This window comes from Pocillopora damicornis, chromosome 4, assembly GCF_964200805.1.
Source record: "Pocillopora damicornis chromosome 4, jaPocDami1.2, whole genome shotgun sequence".
In the NCBI taxonomy this organism is placed as follows: domain Eukaryota; kingdom Metazoa; phylum Cnidaria; class Anthozoa; order Scleractinia; family Pocilloporidae; genus Pocillopora; species Pocillopora damicornis.
The window spans coordinates 5429015-5448558 of record NC_142673.1 but is presented as its reverse complement, the minus strand read 5'-3'; the positions used below and the strand labels follow the sequence as shown (position 1 = coordinate 5448558).

At 34.6% G+C, this 19544-nt stretch overlaps 2 protein-coding genes across 2 annotated transcripts; one reads left to right on the top strand and one right to left on the bottom strand.

Annotated features, from left to right (window-relative positions):
• Positions 1 to 156: 156 nt before the first annotated feature.
• Positions 157 to 8721, bottom strand: LOC113677784 (small ribosomal subunit protein mS29). The gene is made up of 14 exons (XM_027194630.2): positions 8642 to 8721; positions 7931 to 7998; positions 7005 to 7136; positions 6202 to 6303; positions 5985 to 6096; positions 5619 to 5711; positions 4737 to 4867; positions 3923 to 4003; positions 3199 to 3269; positions 2937 to 3015; positions 2161 to 2226; positions 1703 to 1792; positions 708 to 819; positions 157 to 315 (listed from the first exon to the last, which is right to left on the bottom strand). Exons 1-14 carry the CDS (start codon positions 8685 to 8687, stop codon positions 230 to 232), a joined length of 1269 nt encoding a protein of 422 aa, XP_027050431.2. The 5' UTR covers positions 8688 to 8721; the 3' UTR covers positions 157 to 229.
• LOC113677782 (splicing factor Cactin) lies at positions 8667 to 19382 on the top strand. The gene is made up of 24 exons (XM_027194627.2): positions 8667 to 9053; positions 9593 to 9662; positions 9819 to 9872; positions 10356 to 10421; positions 11028 to 11108; positions 12047 to 12079; positions 12267 to 12305; positions 12462 to 12524; positions 13097 to 13151; positions 13744 to 13832; positions 14402 to 14491; positions 14643 to 14706; positions 14972 to 15115; positions 15534 to 15643; positions 16046 to 16268; positions 16388 to 16452; positions 16594 to 16632; positions 17239 to 17283; positions 17465 to 17566; positions 17690 to 17752; positions 18237 to 18320; positions 18561 to 18611; positions 18910 to 18975; positions 19079 to 19382. The coding sequence occupies exons 1-24, from the start codon at positions 8848 to 8850 to the stop codon at positions 19202 to 19204; spliced, it is 2028 nt and encodes a 675-aa protein (XP_027050428.2). The 5' UTR covers positions 8667 to 8847; the 3' UTR covers positions 19205 to 19382.
• The last annotated feature ends 162 nt before the right edge of the window (positions 19383 to 19544 follow it).

Below are 19544 nucleotides of genomic sequence, written 5' to 3'. Positions count from 1 at the left end.
AATATTTCCGAGGTATCTTCAAAGGTTTCTGAAGATTTCAGTCTTGCTAGTAAATGAGCCTTTCAGGCACCAAAAGTGATGCTTGTTATAATTTTTTTTTAAAGGAAGGTATAGAATACATTATATAAGTATGACGTCAAAATATACCAAACAGTATTGAAGTTTCAAGCTTTATTTTATTATTTACAATTTGCTTTGGTTACTTATGGACAAATGATCATTTAAATGTTCAGAATCTCCTACACAAGTGACTTACAATCGGTGGCTCGTAAGCAGTGAGAAAGGCGATCTCCTTTATAAGCTGAGAGTTTAATTCTGAAATAAAAGGAAAAAAAAAGAAATTTCTAATGCACAGCTGTCTAAGAGACAGTATCGATAATTAGTCGAGATACTCAAGAAATACAAAGTCTTTCTTCAACAATATTGCTAAATTTTTTTTGAGGCGTTCATTGAATGAAGAAGACACACGTAACAATATGCAAAAAGCCAAAAAGTGAAAAGAAATAAAAAGCCAAACAGAGATTATTTAGCATAAAAATTCGTTACCTGGGACCTTGCAAGTTGTAAAACATATGCATTAAAATGTGAGTTGAGTTCATTGAAAGAAAAAAAAATAATAGGTACAGTGTGCGTTTCTTCTCCTAGCCTTTTAATTTCGAGTGGAGAATAAAAAATGTTCCACTTTTTCTTCTACTAAGCAATTTTACCTTTTGTTAGAATTCCTCTCTCCTTGTAAAACTGAAGACAAGACTCGAGTTCTTCTCTAGAGTAACGGGGAACCTCGATGTTAATGGAATCCTGGACTGCTGTTAAACCCCTCTATGTTGGATAGAAGAACACATGATGCCTTCGATAAATATTTAGAATATCTGAATTATTATTAATAATCATCGGATAAGTCGAGAATTTTCAAGGCTGTGGTATATGTTATCTCAAAATAATGTCAAAAGTATAGGGCGTAATTACTCGATGCGCCGCTCTCGATAACGTGCCGCATGTGCGAGCAAAAATATTATTATTCGCCGCCCCCGAATAAGCACCACATCTAAAAAAAAGCTCAAAGGTGTCTATTAGGGAGCACCCTTATTGCAAAGTGCGATATTCCCTATGCGCAAGGATCAATTTTTTTTCCTTTATGTTGATAAGAACAACATCCGTTATAATTTTGCAACGATTATCTAATGCTCAGGTACACGTTTGGTCCCATCAATTGAAAAGCAGCGAGACGCATGCCCAACGTTTGACCACTGTGTTTCCTTAGGCCCGCTGTTTTTCCTTAGGCCATTTCCGAATTACCTCTGGCCCTCTTTTTCAAAACTAGGCCTGGTGCTCAACCATTCGTATGAAAGTGAGTTAAATTTGCATGTGAATGAAAACACTCGACTTTGAAACAGAAGCCGAAGATAGTTCGGAAATGGCCTGCGAAAACACAGCGGGCCCGTGGAAATACAACGGTCAATAATGGTGCAATGGGTTGATCATAAACCCTCTAACTCCCATGAGTGACCGAGACGGAATTTCTCCTTACAATATCAATACAATATCAACTAGATAAGTGACGAGAATAAAGAAAAATATCAGTCTGGGGTTAATAGTTGATCCAATACTAAATTCTCTGAACTAACATTTAAAGAACTATACAGCAGACAGTAAGGAGAATTACTGATGAGATCTTGGGATCAAAGGTGTGTCTCCTTCTCACCTGTCCAATGAGGTCTGGTATCTCATAAGACTTGATGTCACTTCTCAACATTCCTGTGCGTGATAACGCGAACACCATAGCTCCATTTTTCTGAAGGAAAAAAAAATGAACAAAAATATTTATGTTCTGTTCATTGATACTTTTTGAGTGTGTTCTTACTTACATGCTACCACAAGCGTTACACCGTTCGTCAGATTGTTAAATTTTACTACATACAATTTCGTTTCTCTTTGGCGAAAAAATAAAAAAGCTATCGACGATCGTCTGCCCAAGGGAGTTGTCCTATACGCATTTGGCGAAACCGTTCGTTTGTCGATGGGTAACCGTCTTTAAGTTTGTGCACCAAATGCGTGGTCGCATGGCTGCACAAATTTGGATTTTATGAAACCAGCGTTCTGCGCGTGAGCAAATGGCAAAATCACTGACAAAAAATGCAGATTCCATTTCTTATTGCTTACCAGTCCTTCAGTAGGATGAAGGAGTTCTGTAAAGTGATGTACCAAACTCAGCCTCTTGGGTTTTATCTAGCCCGAAAAAAGGGAAAATAAATTTAAAGATAATCTTCCACGAACTCCTTCCCGTTAAGGGAGACCTTAAAAAGTACTGTGGGACCATATAAATGCAGTCAAACAGATGACATCGATGAACATCGAGGAGTAGAGCAAATCAAACTTAACGTGGGCAAATTTTCAGCAGTTACTTTTGTCTCCGCCCAAAGAGGAGAAATTTTCTTTCTTTCATAGTGGGCAAGGATCAATTTCGGTGTAAGTTCACCAGTATTGTGAAAATTTGTCGAAATTTACCCAAACCACCTAATCTTCAGTAAAAGGCGGAAAAAAACGACCACAAGGAATCATCATCAAAGCGCAGAGGGCAAGAGATTATTGCACAGTGCTTCTGTTTAGTCAGTGAAGGGTTGGGCTTGATGTTCTGAGATCTCCATGTTTCTAGCTGTTACTCGACGAAGTATCCAAGGATTAGACAGAGTTCATACCACATCTGTACTTATCTGTTGACCCTTTAACCCCTAAGAGTGACTAGCATCTAATTTCTCCTTACAATATCACCACTGAATCACATATTAATGTCATGAGAATAAAGGAAATGATCACCCACTAAAGGAACTCTTGATCGTTAGACAAATTCTCCTTGTCAGCGCATTAGTAAATGTACAGAGAGCAGTATGGAGAATATAAATATTAATGTTAGGGTTTAAAGGGTTAAACTGTCTTACCCATTTTTGTTTGACATCCTTGAGGGTGGTTTTTAAGAAAAATCCATTGAACTCGTTCACAGCAAATAGCACTCGCAAACTGAAAGGGGAAGAAGAAAATGTAGATTCTACAAGCTTTTTCTTTCCCGCGTTATATCGGTACCATATGACACATGAGAGAACAAACTTCGTGACCTATTCATTGACTCTAGCGTGTTATCGCTAAGGTACATGTACACTAGCTTACAGTAGAAGAGGCGTAAGAATTAGTTAACACACCAACCTGGGGTTACTCCTTATTTCTTTCAGTAATATGCCTACAGCATCAGAGGTAAAATTTGCTCTCCTAAGGCCCTGAGATGTAAAAAGACTTAACTTCACAATCCCTCGAATATCTTTATTTGCACACAATTGGTCTAAAGGCGTGACATGACATACAGTGCCCCAGCTAAAACTGGCGGATCTTCCCCCAGTGATTTTTTTAACCCAATTTTTATACCTAGAGTCCCACAAGACGCAAAGGTAATTTTCTGTGCTTAAAAGAAGGGACCAACCTTTTCTGTTTAATGAAACAACTTCAATTTGGCTTACGGATAGAAAATCAAATAAAGCCATGATCCTAGCAAATGACATGCAGTTTAAGCAATGGAGGAAAGAAACATAAAGAGAATCCAGGCTTCGACGAGATTCGACAGAATTGGACGAAACGAAGTCCTGTTACTAATTAATCAAAACTAGGCAGAATCTGAGAAGGAAATTAAACATCGGTTGTACGTTTTCATTAAAAAAAAAAGACAGTTAACTCGGCGAAATGCGAGAAAACAGCGCGTTCTGTCCATTTATACAAGTATGACGTGTTAACTGTCCCTTTGACTGTCCTATTACACTGTCCAATTAGAGGCAAGACGCGTACACCGTCCTATTAATGCTCAAATCGGGCTGGTGATAACAGATTACGTTCGAGAATTTTGTTATAGTTTTGATAATACAAAAAAATGTCTTCTTACGGTATCTACAATTTTTCCTAGTGGCTCTCCTTTTTCTATTACATCTTTCTTGCCAACAAGATATTGATTGTTTAACTGGACCTGAAAAAGAAATGAAGCCATAAAACTTAGACATGTTGAAAAGATTTAACCCTCTCACTCCCAGAGGTGACCAAAAAGGAATTTCTCCCACCAATAATGATACATTTTCAAGCAGAGAAGTGATGAAAAGAAAGAAAAATACTAACTAAGGGGAATAATTTGACCAAACACTAAATTCTCAAAGTTAAAATTACTATAAAAACATAACAGACATTGCTGAGAATTCGTACCTAGATCTTGACAGTGAAATGATTATGAAGTCTAACTTCAGTGCATATGCACTTTCAAAGACCTCACTTTTCATCCACTGACTAGATACTGCCTTACCAGAGTAAAAGGCCCAGTTTTTTAAAAAACAAACATCAATTGAATATGAAAACGATCTTCAAAGTAATGAACACTACTTAAACATTAGAGAAAATAAGAAAATTTTTTTCTTTCAGGCCTTGTTTTCACTACTGCTTACTATAAGCAGTGTTCATTACAACTGTGAAGATTGCTTTCATATTCATTTCTTAACCCGCAGTTCACATATATGATTTTTAGATACTCTAAGTCATTTGAACATCAATTGTTGCCAAAAGCATGAAGGATTTTTCTCCTCAAGAACAGCTACAGTAAATCACCCAAAGTGGTACAAGTAAATCTCTTTGCATTGTTGCCACAAAGGGTAGGAATCAGAACATGGACCAAGGTAGTGAAAAAGTGCTTGTCTCCTTCTCTGTCAATTTACCTCAGCAAGGGCCCTGCCATTGATTGCTTTGCACATCTGAAGCCAGGAATTTGCTGGCTTTGGTTGGTCAAATCTATCTGCATGATATGTTGACACTTGCAATTCAGATGGTCCATGTACCCAGCTAAATACTGCAATAAGAATCATGCTTGCAATTAGACTAGAACCTTCTACTTGATGAACAAATACATTATTTAATGCTAGAGGCAACTTAATGGCAACTAACTAATTTTAGAGGATTGCTTTTAATTTTTTGGTTTACCTGGATTTTGATGGTGCATGAATGATTGATTAAACTTATTACAATCTGTTCAACCCTCAATTATTCCTATGGCATTTATGCTTGAAAAGAAAAATATATCATTAAAACAACTAAAAAGGAGCTCAAAGAAAGACAAAAAGGATTGTGGAAGGTAAAAATTAGTATTTTTCAATTTAGTGGAAGTTCCCTCCATTCTTTCCATGTCCTGGTAATAAATTCAATAACAAAGTGATGATGTTTTTATTTGTGGTTGTTGTGTCAGTAAGTTTGGGTTTAACTAAGCATTTTATTATCGGTAAGTTCCACTTCTGTGGAACTTCTGCTAAATTGGAAAAAACCCTATTAGGTAACTAAATGATCAATTCATTTAAGTTGACATTAAAAAATTTCAGTTATTTTAATAAACTACAATATTTACTTCAGCATAATTAAAATAACATCTTATTGACTTTATCAACTAAAACTAATATTGTTGTTTTGTGGCCATTCCTCTGCCAATCAAATGAAAGGCCATTTTTCCCATTGTTCAAAGTTTAGAACCCTTATTTGATGAATATAAACACATTTATCCATACCACCTTTTGTGACATATTAATTACATACCAGAACACAAATCTTACCACTTGGTACAGGAAGAATGAACCATCCAGCAGAAAAACAATAATGGAGAACATGAATAAGTGATAAAGATTTTCCACGTCCATCATCACCATCTATTTTAATATAGTTAAAGAAAAGAACTGATAACAAGCCAACAACAAAAATCTTATCTAAGATCTGATTCTTAATTCTCCCCTCTAGCTGCTACATATTTTCTTGTAAACTAGTTACAAGAATTTGATCTCCAGTTTGCTGGATAATATATGGAAATTATGGGTAGAATTTGCATGTTAATCACCTCTTGGAGTTAAAGGATTTTGACTTTGATTCATAGAGACCACATATCACAGGGACTACAGTTTACAACAAGAGTTGTGAAAAGATACAGAAAATAAACTTTGGTGAAGGATGGCTCCTTTCTGGTAAGTCTTTCAGATGCTGTATCACCTCAAGAGCAGGGCTTCTTATCATCAAACTTGTGCTGCCTGCCATTTCAAACTGGAAATAAAAAAATAACCAAGAAATTATACAAAGGTTTCATCTAATCTAGAGGAGCAAACAAAAACAGGAAAAAACATATAAAAAGCTCAGAGTTATATGTACCTCTGTTTGAAATCTCTTTGTGAAGAAGTAGGAGAGAACTCTACTAGAAATGTCCTGTGGGATGGTGTAAAATTGACCAATATTGGACTTCATGTGATCAGCCTGAAGAATAACCAAGAAAAAGATAAATAAAAAAAAAAGATAAACAAAAGATAAATTTAAGAAAGTTTCAATCTAAAGCTCTTATAGATCTTACTCTGTGTGAAATATTTTAGTAAAATGATAAAAATTCTAAATAAAAGATAGAAAAGGGTAAGTTTAAGTCAGCTTACACTGGTGGCTCATCTGTTGGGAAATTAGTCCAATTAATAGATCTGAACCATTTAACACCAGAGGGTGACTAACATCTAATTTCTCCAAACTTTATCACCAATGAAACAAACATTGATGTCGTGAGAATAAAGGAAATGATTGCCAACTAATGAAGCTCTTGATTGTCAAACCAATTCTCCTTGTTAATATCAAATAGCTTTATGGAGGAAAGTAATGAGAATATGCAGACTGATGTTAGAGTGCTTGGAGTTAAGCAACTAGGAGTATTGCAAATCCATTGCAGGTCATCCCAAAGAATTACATCAGGATTACTATGTAACTATTTATATTCCTGGGGTGGAAAGAGTCACTGTGCCAGGAAAATTGTCTTGCCCATGAATGTCACATCTCTAAAACCAGCATCTTATGTGGTGAACAATAGGCTACCCTGTCTAACACAATCAATTGCATGGAAGTGTTTCATCTGTTCATCTTCTCTCTGGTGCAATTTAAGTTATCTGTAGGGTTATTACATACAACTTTGCACTTACAGGATGAAGGTCTCCAAGATCAACAACTGATCTTTTACCACTGGACTCACTCTCTGGCAGTTCTGCTGCATCCTCATGGTCAGTTGGTTTTTCATTGGTGGCAGATTCACTCAAGTACCTGTTCAGCATTCCCTGTGTAAATATCAAATTTTTCTTTGAGTTACATGCAAAATTCCACACCTACAAACAACCATGTATGATTTTGTATGTTATATAAAACACCAAAGGTCTTTACTGACAAGAAAAGTTGACTTCAATTATGGTGAAAGTTTTTGTTGACAGTTCTACACAGCAAGGAAGCTTGATTTGAGTGAAATTTGTATTGCTACCTTGTTTCCATCAAGGAAAGAAAGAGAAATGAATGGAAAGACATGACTCAGGTTCGATAAGCATGACATTAGCATGATGTTCGAGAACAACTGCCAAAATGTAATTAACTACTATTTACCAAGGTATAGCCAGCTAGAGGTGGATATTACCAAGGTGATATGATACAATTATCAGAGGGGCACAAAAAAGATGATTTTAACAAATTTTTTAGTAACAAGTATAATATTATTACTTTAATCTCACACTGGATACTTTGAATAGCAAAGGATATTCTGAGTTTGAGTAGCCAATCAGAGCACATCTTTAACACAATCCACTGTCACTAATTTATATCAATTCCCTACAGACAAGGTACATAAACACCTCTTTCTCCAGCTCCGTGGTGATTACTTGTTTTCAGTAAGTGTGTAACTTACAGGAACCAAAAAACACTTTATTTTTGTCTCAAAAACCCGAAGTTGGTTAGAAATGAATTTCTTGAAGTGTGATTTTGTCTCCTTGGCAGCTAATAGATTAATATTACTGGTTAATCTCCCTTGGGCCATTTTAGACCTTAACCTCATTGACAGACTTTTTCCAGATAAATGATTTGTTACCTTAACAGCTTTGTTTCCTAAGAAAATCTGACCACACTTTCCTTTCTTGATCACCTGTCTTGAAGGATCTAGAAAAGACAAAAATGCCCTCTAGTTGATTCACTGATTCTTTTGACAGGCTGGACAGCTATTATTCTTTCTCAGAAAGATCTCATCACAAAAAGAACTTGCATAACACTTAATCATTTACACCCTAACATCAGTATGTATATTCTCCACACTGTTTCTACATATTTCCTATGGTGCCGACAAGGAGAACCTGTCTTACTATCAAGAGTTTCTTTATTAGTGATCATTTCCTTTATTCTTGGCACCTTAACGGTTGATTCTGGGTTGATATTGTAAGGAGAAATTAGATGCTAGTCTCTCTTACAAGTAAAAGAGTTAAATCAAGACTTCGATATTTCCAGCGAATCCACACTGTACTTAAGTAGCAATCCTGATTAAATGCAGTGCACTTTACACAAAGAAAAACATGGTAGGTGCCATTTTCAACATTTTGCATCATATCAGCATGTGATCTGAGTTTGAAGAAAAAAGGGGCTGGCAATTTTGCCGCGATGCGTTATCGATCCATACAAGGACTTGCATAAACCTGGGGTAAAAACAACGCGATGAGAGATTTTCTTCTAAAATCGAACCCGCTGACTAGATACTTCAAAAGATATCAATATATTACAAAATAATTATTTTCAGTAACAAATACCAGACCTGACAAGAAGATATTTTTGGACCTGAAATGTCTGAAGGCCGCCATCTTAAAAAAAAGAATTAACCATGTTATATGAAGTACTACGTTTGTGTTGGCTACCACTGCTGAGCTTCACTCTGACATTTGAAAAACATAATGGCGGACTTCCTGAAAGAAGTTTGAGTAAAAGGGTGGTCGTTTTCTCTTATTTTGAAGCATAGCGAGTATGCCTGGTAGCGATAGGAAAAATCGTAGGCGTCGAAGTAGGAGCAGATCTCGTTCTCCTGGTCGAAAACGCAGAAGCCGTACTCATTCGCGATCTCCACGACGCAGGCACAAAGATCGTTCATCTTCGCCAGCAGATCGTACTCGGGAAAATGTTGTAGCGAAAAAGAAGACTGTCGACAGAGAAGAGGAGAAACGAAGTAAAAGGTAGGTTAAAGGTTTGAAAATTATATTTCATGTTTATATCCCACTTGCGAGGAACATTTTTGTCTGATTACACAATGGAAACATTTTGTTGTTGTCGAGAAGAACGTTCCATAAATATATTGTATAAGGCCACTTCTATGCATCCATTAGATCTCAACAGAGCCTTTTGTGTCATCTCTATTTCTTTAAAGTTTTTCCACAAGGTGAACCATACTGACATACTGCTCTGTAGAATTTTCATTATATTCCTGTCTTTTGTTGTGTCATTCGATGTAACCCCTTTATGTTCCAACATCAAAATACAGAATCTCTGTATCATTTTCTTTACATTTGCTATAGTACTGACAAGTAGAATTTGTTTAACTATCAAGACCTTCTTTAGTCAGTGATCATTTTCTTTATTCTCATGACCTTAATGTTTCATACAGGGGTGATGTGGTTAGGAGAAATTAGATGCCAGTCACTCTTTGGGGTTAAAGGATCAAAGTGTGCTTTGTGTGATAATTTATTGATTTGGAATATGTGCTTGTATTTTGAAGGAAAGAAAAAGAACTTTTGAAAGCACTAGAAACACCTGAAGAGAAACGAGCAAGGAGACTTGCCAAAAAGGTAAAACACCATCTTCACATAACTGTATTTCTCTGAAAGCAACTTGAGAAAGGGGTATAGAACATACACCTTCTCCTGATGCCATCTGAGTATGTTTTCATGTTGGAGAGATGATTTACAATTATATATACTTTGATTACTATTTCATCCCAACAGGAAGCAAAAGAGAAAAAGAAAAAGAAAGAAATGGGATGGGATGAAGAATATCTGGTAATTTTTCCCTTAACCCTTTAACTCTTGTGAGTGACCAAGAGATAATTTCTCCTCACAATGTCAATATAATATCAACCAGATAAGTGATGAGAATGAAGAAAAATATTAATTTGGGGATAATTAATTACTCCAATACTAAATTCTCTAAACTAACATTATAAGAATTGTATGGTTGACAGTAAGGAGGATCACAAATTTGATCTGGGAGTTAAAGGGTTAAGAGACTGCAGGCTCAACATGTCCAGGATGAAATTTTCTGAAAATGATAATGATACAATGACTAATGTCACATTTTTAAAAGGGTTGGGTTGTTGATAAATGTACAGAAGGAACAAAAAATTTGCAAACAAAATTAAACACAAGAACGAAACAACACAAACAGAGGTGTTTGTACACTTAAAATTTCATGTGTCATGTGATTGTTCTTTCCTTTGTTGTTTTATTACAGTATACGTATCATTTTTCTGTTTTTGTTCTCAGGGATATACAAACACTGATAATCCATTTGGAGATGCTCATTTGCTTGAAACTTTTGTATGGCAAAAGGTACATGTATTTTACCAATTTTTCTTCACTCTACACTTGAATCTATTTATCCATACTTTAATCTTTTTTTATATTGGAGTAGTGGTATCTCATATTACCAAATTAAATATTTAGTGTTAGTAAATACCACACACATGCAAAGCATGCACCATACGGCTACAATTCAGATGTAGCTTTTAAATTGGCGTATAATAATTTAGGATCAATATCAGTATCTGACAAGTTAGGGTTGATGTTGGGTTAGGGAAGGGGTAAATGTTGGGTTAGGGAAGGGGTAGGTGGGCAGTTGCCCAGATACCGATATTGATCCATAATTAACTGTTGGTGACCATTGTCTGCCTCCTAGGTATAGAGGGGTGATATAGGAATTTTTTTTATTTTGGGCCCTGGTATAAGCATAAGGCAATTTGTCAGAAAAGTTTCTCTGTTCAAAAGGTTTGGCTGGAGAATGCCACTGAGGGGAGTGTGTTTTGGGTTAGAACACAGCATAATCATATGTACTGTATGTTTTAACCAAGTCATTACATCAAACCTTTTAATATGGAGTCCTGTACACTAACAATTAAGCCACTGTTTTCTTTACATGCAACTTACTTTGATCTGCAGAAGAGAGAAAAGGATGGAGAACAGCATTTAAAAGAAGAAGAGCAAAGAAGAATAGAAAAGCTAAGACAACATGAAGCTAAGGTAAAGATGCCATACTCAGCCAAGAGACTGAATTGTTCAATTCTAGAAAGTACAATTAAATTTATCTTGTTAACCTTTTAACTCCTAGAAGTGATTAACAAGTAGCTTCTCTCTTACTATTATATCCTTACTTTGTCCAGCAAACAGGTAACGAGAATGCTCAAACTTATCAGGTAGAAGTTGTTATCTTGATCTAATACCAAATTCTTGTAACTAATTTGCAAGGAAATGTATAGCAGCTAAAGGAGAGAATAAACAATCAGATCTTGGGAGTTAAAGGTTTAAGGAACAAAGTAGTGCATTTTAAGAAGCAAATGACTTCATTTTAGAAGGTAAAAGCAGATATTTTCTGCACCTGGATTTTTTAATGCAGTGTTGCTGTAGCGCTCAGCCCCCTCTTTTCTCTCAGTGAATGAAAATAAATAGAAAAAACCTCATACTTTATGTGAAATATCAACAGAAAGAGACAACTTATCATTCCTTTAACAATTTGAATGATAGAATCATCTAAAACTCAAGTTAAGGTAGCAGGTCAGAAACAAAGTGCTTTTAAAATTGCTTGTACATGCTGTCCAGGGATATAGGACATTTTACAGCATTTATAGGTTAGGGAGTATCCCACTCCATCTGTTGTAGTAATTGGTCAGTTTTTGTATGCTGAAAACAAATGGAATCGATGCTGTCTGTTAGAACTAATTTATAGTAACTCTGGAGGGTCCTTGTAGTATTTGGTGTGACAAGAATTGTTAGTATTAACCTTCAAAATTGTTGTAATTGAATATAATAGCAGTTGAAAAAATTATCAAACTTGAACCTGGTATTAAATGTATTTTGAATAAGTCATGAAAACAGATTTTTTGCAACTTTACTTTAAAAAGTTTTTTTTTTTCATTGTGATGCTATCTATCAAATGACTTCTATTTTCAATTGTTTTGTAGAGAGAACTGGAAAAAGTGAAAAAGCGGAGGATTGTAAGTGTCATTATTACATCAAATTGTATTTATTATAAATACTGTTAACAAACTGATTGTAAGTGTGTGGGACTGATTTTACAGTGTACAAAGTTAAGAATATATGATAACCAGAGATTCTGGACATTTTAACAACAGCCTAAATAAAGTGCTAGGAAGCTTCAACTGTACTTTTTGTCCTCTCAAGGAAAGGGAACATGAAAAGCAGATGCGGGAGGAGGAAAGGGTAAGATAATTATTAGCTATAATGGCAAGAATCATGATTTTCGGGCAATTCTTTGGATTTATGTGATGGAATAACAAAAAGATGCATACACATAGTGTGGTTAAAATGCATTTTCATACTCTCGAAACATTACATTTTGGTTCAAACACATCATAGGAAACACTTCAAAGGGATAAAGAAGCAATGTCTTTTAAGGAGTGGGAAGAGCAGGAGGATAAGGTATATAACATGTAAATTTAATGATGCAATTGCGTTGTGTAATAGTTTTAAAGTATTATTAGGAATAATTCAGTTATAACTTTTTGTGGGTCTTGCGGGTTTGAAGTTATATAGTTTAGCTTCAAAATGATAATTATTAAATTAAATATTGTTTTTCTTAAGAACAACGTGTACTTTTATCTGTCAAATGTTTGTTTCCTCTGATGCTTAAAATGCACCTCTTCAACTAATAAGATTAAAATGACAAAAAAGTGATTTTTGATTTGTTTTTTGTTAAAAGAAAAAGAAACCAAAAAAAAGAAACTTCCAAAGTTTTAGAAACATTTTTTTTGGCTATAGAGCTGTTACATTTACCTATTCATTGGAAAGGGCTAAACCTCTCAGCTAGCACATGCTACTCCCTTGCTGTATTCCTGGCTCATTTGCAACCAATTTCCATTACATTATTTGGGAAACAAGTGCTAAGCACACCATCAAGGTGATTTTATTCTCAAGAAAATGTTGAATTCAGTGTTCTGTTTCTTCATGGTTGGCTGACTTTTGCTTATTATCTTTCTTGTATTTGAAAATAGTTTCACTTGGAACAGGCAAAGCTGCGCTCAAAAATTCGCATTCAGGATGGAAGAGGTACTGTGCAATTGTATATTAAATGTAAATAGTGATAATTATAGTGATTTAATTTATGAGGCAATAAATACTTTTGTAAAGCTGTGGGCTGTACTGTTAAAAAAAATGAATTTTGGTTACATGCACATGCGCCGAGTTATACAATGTAATCTTTATACCTAACCAAACATTAAAAGATGAATATAGAAAGGGAGAACTGGTTAGTTTATACTGTTTATACTGAACTGGTTAGTGTATACTGTAAGTTATAGTTAAAATGGTTAATGGCAGTAGTTGCAGCAGCTCAGTGGCTTTTGTATGCTCCTTTGAAATAATTGCTCTCATTAGAAATTCCATCAGTGGCACACTATTTATGATAAAAAGTAACAGAGCTACTCCATCTCTCTGTTTGCCCTTGTACCAATCATATCAAAACCCTCTCAATTAAGTGGCAAGTAGTACAAAGGTTTGCCTGACTGGTAACGTGCTCTGTTTGAAATGTCAGTGTTCCCTTTAAGTTTTTACTCTAATTACCCTTATATGCCTGACTCCCTTGAAACAGAAGAACACTCTGTTCTTTGATTGCATTAAGCCTCTCTTGTCTTGTTTTCAGCCAAACCCATTGATCTGCTAGCACAATATGTCGGTACTGAAGTTAATGACTTGGAAATTCAAATGCATGAACCTTACACAATTCTAGTGGTGAGCAGTGTTGATGGTTTTGATTTGTTTTGCTATGTAGTAAAATGGATTTTGATAGTCTGTTAATTTGAAATTAAATGGTATCTAAGTATTCTCATGCAGCTTTCATCATCTGCTCTGTGCCTAATATTTGCCTTTCTTATTGTGATAAGAATTTTTTTTTTTTAGTGATTTGTAGTTATAATTTACAAGTCAAGCTAAGCAATACTCAAACACAATGTGTACATGCAAATTATACAAATTATAATATTATCATGATCATTTGACAGGAGGTAGTTGATGTCAAGCCTTCTTTGAACAGAAACTATGGCCTTGAATTTGCCAAGTTCTACAAAAACCTACAAACCCCCTTGAAACCTTGATCAAATATTATTTTATAAATAACTTTTTTGTTGTTGTTGTGGCTTATGACAATCAGTTGATTAAAATTAAATTTCCCATTTCAATTTTCCTAACTTTTCCTTCAAAACTCTGAATTCAGGAAGTAATTTAAATTTATAATGTTTTACAGGAATCACATTGAGACCATTTGAAAATTTGGTATCATGACTTTTTTTGTGCCTTTGCAGGGACTCACAATAGATGATCTGGAGGACTTGATGGTAGATATTAAGGTGTACATGGAGTTGGAGGAGGGGAAGAATGCAGAATTTTGGATGGTAAAATACTAAACAAAGTGCTTGTTTTATTTTTTTTATAATTTGCTCAAAGCTTTCATTACTTGAGAGTTAGACATTCCTTTTTTTGTGAGATTATTTTGACTTGAACACAAAATTTCAAATTGGTGAGCCTAGTGATAATTTTTTGCAGGACATGACAGTTGTTTGTAGAGATGAGCTTCAAAAATTAAAGAAAGAAGATCCAAGGTACAGTGGTAAGTTGAAGTCATAATCATTTTTTAAATTCATTCAAAAATGTCAAAACTCGAGAATTTTTTTGCAGGGTTTGTTTCCTACATTCAGCATCTAAGAGAACTTTTTTATTTAAGTCTGGCCATAGCACTTTTACAATTTACTGGATGCTGTGTGAATCAAGATGAAAATATGACACATCTACTCATTTCAAATTTCTTCTCTGGTGGTGAGGATTTGATGAAGAAATCATTTTGCTAATGATATATCCTGTCATTCTTATTGCAGAACATATGGATCGACGAGAGAGTATAAATGCCTCTGTCAATAAAGATGTAACAAACATTTTTGGTGGAAAAACTTACAGTCAGCTTTTAGCTTTGCAAAAGCAGATCAACCAAAAGATAGCAAGTGGAGATGCAGTGGATATAGGTATTAATAATTACTTTATACATGTTTTAGATTCTGTAAAACTGAGATATTGAGAAACTAATTTTTAATTAATAATTATAAATCAAATCCAAAGTGATCAAAGTAGCCAATTGGAGCAAAAAATATCACTAGGAGCCAATTACAGGACAAAGTAAAAGAAAACCAAATGAATGCATTCTCATGATGATTGACACTGGGTATTGGGTTATTGACTTTGATTGATTGGCACTGATTTGAAATTGTTTATCCACGTATGTATAAAAAAAAACCTTAGTCTTCTTTCATACACATGGGTTTATTACAGAGAGGGAAAATGCCATGTCACAAGCCCAGGAAATGGCAGCAAAGGGAAACTTTCAAAAGGGTGGCAGTCAAAGTATTGAAAATGAAAAATTGCATTTGGTTCTTTTACTTGCAGGTTATTGGGAAACTTTACTGCATCAGTTAAAGGCACATATAGCAAGAGCAAGGCTGAGGGAATTTCATCAAACAATGCTAAGGAAAAAGTTAGATGAACTGAAAAAACAGGTAGTTTCAAATTCAAACAAATTCAAAGTTTCAAATTCAAATGAATAGGTTCCCAATGATCAAATGTGGCTTCTTGCTTTCTTCAGGCAGTGTTCTGTGTAACTGCATTATTTTATTAATGGTATTACTTCCACTGCAAATACTGCATATCATCACTGATTGTAATGGTCGAAGCCAGTCAAGAAAATTTAATGTCTAATGCTCTGATCACATATGAAATGTCATTTAATAAGTAAAACTTTTTAGGAGTAATGGGTCCAGGGGAAATCTTCCTTTAGGTTGATCAACTTAATTGAAACTGTCAAGCTAAGGAGTGTAAGGAGATTTACTTATTCTAAGGACTGGACATCTATTTTGTGAGAACTAATTTTATGAAACATCTCATTTCTGTACACTTGTCAGAAATTGGAGATGGCTAGCCAGTCAAAAGATGAAAGCTCTGAGTCAGAACAAGGCTCTGATGATGAAGAAAGAGGTAACAAATCAGACTCTAATACAGAGCCAAATGAAAACCCTGACCATGGCAGTGAAGCAAAAGAATCTGCAGAACAAGAGAAAGTGGCAGCAACTGGAGGGGCAGAGACAAATGCAAGTGTTTACACAGAACTGGATCTTACAGAGGAAGGTACAATACTCAAAACATTTTCAGATAAATATTTTATGAAGTAAATTTCTTAGGCTGTTGTTTACTTTAATTATTCCTGTCTGTATAAAATTAATCTGAGGGTTTCTTTCCACCTTTAGGTTATACAGCATATGATGCAGGCAATTACAGTCCCAGATTGTTGAAGTTTCAAGACGTTGAAGAGGTGACTAATATTTGAAACTCAGTTTACTATCTTGTAAACATACATGTAGCTTCGTAATTCTCTGCCTGGATTTAAGTGGCCTACATAATTATACTTTAAATTAACTGGTTAAAGTTGAACTTTTTCTCATCAACTGTGTAGGGTATGATTGTTGATCCAACAGAGGATTGGGAGCAACTTGTAAGTATCTGAGAACTTTTTAAGTTATTTTTTCCTGCGTGAGATTTTTTTTTTTTGCAGTACAGTATAAAGAACAAGACATATGCTATTTGGATGTTATTTGAAACATGCTGAGAGCAATCCAATTTCATTACAATTATTTAGAGTAATTATTTTCAGGTGAATTTATTAATATAAATCATGGTAAGGTTATATAATTATAATCATGTAGTTTAGTTTTTCTTTCAGTAAGAAAAAGCCAGTGTCTTTTTCAATCAGATACAGTGTTTATTATGGTAACTCTAGGAAATACACTGTAGATGTTTTGTACTGTATAATAAGGGCTTGATCATTGTCATTATCATTATCATCATCATCATCATCATCATTGGATGGTATAATCGTTATAATTTTAATGATTATTACCATCACAGTACCACTTACACCATCACTATGATATCTATAATACTTTTTGTTATGTGTAATCATTATTTTAACAAACTATATGATTGTATATTGTAAGAATTAGATTAAGTATGATTAAAATTTTCAGTGCAAAACATATTATTTTTCAGAGGTATTATAAGAAAATGTTTAAGTTTAGCAACACGTCACATTGCATTTTAGGAAATATTAAGACAAGAAGTCTCAAGTGGCAGAACAGCAGATGTGGTGAGTGTCTAGTAAATCCTTCCAGTCGGTGCTTAATTCCTAAAATTTGCTCTTAAAATTAATTTTAACTTTATTATTATTAAGGTTCTTATTGATTTCCAGGTGAGAAATTAACTATTTCAGTCAATTTACAGTTACTAATTGAAGGCACCAAAATTTATATTTCTTTTATTTGGTAAAGGACAAGAGTGCAGCGTCAGCAGGAATGGTTGCAGCAGAAGCTAGTAAAGGCATGGGAGCTGACGAAGAATCATTTAATGTTCCTGTTCCTGTCACGCAAAAGGTTAGAGATGCCTGTGTACAGACAGGGATAAAAATGATGCAAGTGTGGTTTAACTGGCAATAGAGAGCTCTGTTTCAGGTTTCTCCTGATCACAATGGTGAATATGATAATTTTTTTCCACAGACATACCTATGGTCAGACAAGTACAGACCCAGAAAACCAAGATTCTTTAACAGAGTTCACACTGTAAGTTTCAAGTGTAATTGTTTGTTTTTGACTTGTGCTAATTATTACTGACATGTATTTATAAAAATTAGCAGTAATGCATTGTTTTTGCATAAGTTCTTTAAATACATCTCTTCATTGGTGATGTGGTTGCCCAATAGTCAAACATTGAACTCTGGGTAATGCATTCCAACTATGAGCAACAGCTGGGTCAATGTGTTGTGTTTTTGTGCAAGACATGTCACTCTGACTCACAGTGCCTTAATCCACCCTGCAATAGAAATGAGTACAGGTACTACTGAACTGTCAGAGAAGCCTGATGAAATGCAGGGGTATTATCTGCAATGGACTGGCATCCAATCTTGGAAGAGTGAAAATATATGTACTGGTGGTCAGTTTGCTGCACAAAAACTATGATGATGTTATGCTGCCATTGTGAGGACACCCAGCACAAGTGTTGATTTCAGTATTTCTAGACTAAGATTTCTTGTCTGCTTTTTAACAGGGATATGAATGGAATAAATACAATCAGACTCATTACGATAGTGATAATCCACCACCCAAAATTGTACAAGGATACAAGTTTAATGTAAGTTCAAAAACTGTAATTTATTCTTACTGTTTTTGTGATCAGTGTCAAGAGGGCCACAAGCTTATAGTGGAAGAACATTTATTGAATCAAATCAACCTTCTTAGACAGAATTCCTTGGGCCCACTGCTTGGGTAAAACTGCTGTTTGGGTTAGACCTTGTGTAAATAACTGGCCCTTTGAGTTTAATTAATGGTTATTGATTTTATATAATGCCAGTCAGTTTTTCTTCCTGGACAGATATTTTATCCTGATCTTATCAATAAACAAGAAGCACCAGAATACTTTTTGGTAGGTCACTTTAAAGTTTCTTGAATTCTCCCTTTGTAGTTTGTATTTTCAAAAGATGGTCAGGAACTTGTTTCATTTTAAAACCATGATGACAATCTTCATATCATATAACTTGAATAAACTATTCATAATTTATTCAATTGAAGAGAGTTGATATCTAAAGATTATAATCAGGAAACTAGATGCTGTTGAATTTCATGTTTTTTTGCAGAATTTATTTAAATTAAGTCTATAATTCTTATTTTCTCATTTTTAAAATATGCTTTATGAATTTATATGGATTTGCTTTCTCTTTTAGGAACAAAGTCCAGGAGATTCAAAAGACTTTGCTATTCTCAGGTTTCATGCAGGACCCCCATATGAGGTGATTTATGATTTCTCTATGAATAATTTTGTCATTCCAATAATTTTTTTGATAATTTTATTAATCTGCTCTTTATGTAATATTTGTTTCTCTTCCAACATAGGATATTGCCTTCAAGATTGTCAACCGTGAATGGGAGTATTCTCATCGTCATGGATTCCGCTGCCAATTTCAAAACAATATTTTCCAACTCTGGTTTCATTTTAAGAGATATAGATATCGAAGATAGCAGGCACCTCATTTTTGTCTTTTTCTTTTAGATGTCGTATTAGCACTAATAACCCGTCACATTTTTCTTTTAGAATTGTGAACATTTTCTTTCAAGCGTAAGAAATACAACAAACTGAACAAACTTGTAAATGAAATAACATCATTGATTAAAATAATACTCTCATGTGGCCACTTCATGCTTGTGTGCTAACATTGGTCATGGACATATAGTTTAGTAATTGAATTGTTGCATTTATACTGTATAATATACGTAACTACCTGTAGCTTCTCTCTCTTCTCCTAGAGGTCTGTCATTTACTATCAGGCATGGGGGTCTGGTGCAAATGGAGCAGAGGGTC

What these genes read in the sequence shown, in the direction of transcription:
- LOC113677784 (XM_027194630.2), bottom strand. Translation starts at nt 8,687, where the DNA reads ATGGCGGCCTTCAGACATTTCAGGTCCAAAAATATCTTCTTGTCAG. An exon ending in GAAATAAGGAGTAACCCCAG is followed by an intron (nt 3,016 to 3,198) that starts GTTGGTGTGTTA and finishes TTCCCCTTTCAG; the next exon opens with TTTGCGAGTGCTATTTGCTG. An exon ending in TTCATCCTACTGAAGGACTG is followed by an intron (nt 1,793 to 2,160) that starts GTAAGCAATAAG and finishes TTTTTCCTTCAG; the next exon opens with AAAAATGGAGCTATGGTGTT.
- LOC113677782 (XM_027194627.2), top strand. Translation starts at nt 8,848, where the DNA reads ATGCCTGGTAGCGATAGGAAAAATCGTAGGCGTCGAAGTAGGAGCAGA. An exon ending in CAAGGAGACTTGCCAAAAAG is followed by an intron (nt 9,663 to 9,818) that starts GTAAAACACCAT and finishes TCATCCCAACAG; the next exon opens with GAAGCAAAAGAGAAAAAGAA. An exon ending in TAAGACAACATGAAGCTAAG is followed by an intron (nt 11,109 to 12,046) that starts GTAAAGATGCCA and finishes ATTGTTTTGTAG; the next exon opens with AGAGAACTGGAAAAAGTGAA.